The 2,051-nt window shown below is 42.8% G+C and overlaps 1 protein-coding gene across 1 annotated transcript in view; it reads right to left on the reverse strand.

Moving 5' to 3' along the window:
- LOC101860642 (protein bicaudal C homolog 1-A) overlaps nucleotides 1-2,051 on the reverse strand; it is a gene marked incomplete in the record, with an annotated part of 146,266 nt that overhangs the window by 47,293 nt on the left and 96,922 nt on the right. The window contains 1 exon segment of the mRNA XM_013081068.2: nucleotides 1,194-1,273. Coding sequence (XP_012936522.1) covers nucleotides 1,194-1,273 — 80 coding nt within the window.

A 2,051-nucleotide genomic window follows, 5' to 3' on the forward strand; every position in this document is an offset into this window, starting at 1 on the left:
CCGAAAAAAGAGGTAGCGGTTATTTGTGGTGAAAAAAAAAATGGTATAGGTTTAACGCCCCTATCAGCAATTTAAAGGTTATTTAAGAGACAGAACCTCCAAGTTTAACGTTCATCTCCAAAAAGACCGAGCCAAGTGGCAAGTTCGTGTAAAGTGCCTTTCCCAAGGACACAACTTCGGACCGAGCTGAGGCTTAAACCCCCGAACGTGCAATCTCACGATTACGAGTCCGGTAGCCTAACCACAGGCTATCAATGCCACTTTCGTTGCTTCTGGTCAAAGTGCAATAAGTAAAGCCATGCAAAAAATGCTTTATTTAGCATCAGATTCTCAAATATCTAATGGGAGGCCTCTCTGAAACAATGTGTGACCTTCGCAGATCAACTCAACGAGGAAAAAATTAAGATAAAAAAAGGCTATAACCACAAGGTTCATCTGTTGGAATCAGCAACTTCTCATATCCGCTATATTAGCAAAATGTATCGGCCGTTCGCCCGTCAAACACTGCATGTTGCCTGCCCAACACCACGGGAAGTCAAAGCGGAGTGGGCCATAACTTAGGGCCTGAAGGATATATCTTAGTCAGTTGACGTCTACTCCAGCTACAGAGGGAGTCGGACTACTGCCCGGCGCGTTAAAGGGGTGGACGCATAATTCTATTTTGCACAGATGAAGCTACATATACTATATCTTCAATTAAAGTCAAAACATAGCTGAATTTGAGGTCAAAGTTTTTTTTTTTTTTTTTGTAGATCCCCGTTTGTCCCGTGCGCATTGCAGTGCCGGAATTTCTGCGTTTCCTTCTTAGGGCGTATTTTGTGTCTTTATATAATCCTTTTTTGTGTGGATGTGTTGTCTTTTTACATACGCAGCGGGCACATATCACGTCCGATGGGTAGCAGACCAGAGGCAAAGTGGCAGCACAATTTAAATAATCATGTACAAACCAGAAGCACGAATTTGCATATTTCATAGCCTGCATTGCGGTTCCTGCTTTTGTCAAGTCGCAGAAAAAGAAACCAGAATTGAAAAACTTTACTATGATTTTCCCCCTTCTGCGTTGTCGAATGACCGCAATGCGCACCCTCTATGCGTTAAACGTCCAACTATAATATTTTCCTGTCCGACCCAATCATGCAGTCACGACTGGTTGGACAAGTGTGTACCCGACAGCAGGGCAAGGAAGCTCTTACCTTAGTGTCCAGAACGTTCATGATCTTGGACTTGGCAGCGCTCACGTTCTCTGGGTAGCCGATCACTTTAATGTGGGGGTCTGTGGAATGTCAGCGGAGACACAAACGTGAACAAGCGGAGGGATTGGAAAGGGTTGGGAGAGGAGGGGGTGGGGGTGGGATGTGGTTGGCTCTGGGCGAGCTAGGATACATATATACAGAGAAACAATGGAAGTTTTTTTTCTTCTTTTCTTTAAAGTTTCAGTTAAGAGAAACACACTAGAACAATAATGGTAATTTAGAAAAGGAAAAGAGCGAGAAAAACAACAACAACAAAAAGAAAGGAATACATTTGTACAGTGAATGCTGTGTAATTTGAACGACAGTGGCCAGGGTTTAAAAGTGCATCATACATACAATGAAACTATTTTGGGATCCCAGTAATATGTTAATTTCATAACCGGAAAGAAAGACAAACCTCAAAGCTTAAACTGTCGGTTCTGGGCATTTTCTGGTGGCATCTATGTTTATGGAGGGCATACCGGCAGAGAAGTCTAGATTTGAATAATTTCTATCGGCTTGATTAGGCCTACTTTATGCAATGTGGAAAATAAATACCCAGGGCCCATTTGAATCCCAAGACCTCCGAGGAATCCAGACCGCTAGACTTTGGCTGGCGGTGAGGCACAACCGAACACACCATCAGTGTATAAGGAATAAATTGTACTTGTGCTGCACAGACAGGTGTTTGCAAGGCAAAGGTGCTCCAAGCAAATATGGAAATAGGCAAATACTAGTGAAAATGACAAGTTCCATGTAACTTCAAGTAACAACTAAGTAACCCCTAAAAAAAATGAAACTCCAAAAAACCAACAACCC

Source organism: Aplysia californica, unplaced genomic scaffold (assembly GCF_000002075.1).
Source record: "Aplysia californica isolate F4 #8 unplaced genomic scaffold, AplCal3.0 scaffold00113, whole genome shotgun sequence".
In the NCBI taxonomy this organism is placed as follows: Eukaryota; Metazoa; Mollusca; class Gastropoda; order Aplysiida; family Aplysiidae; genus Aplysia; species Aplysia californica.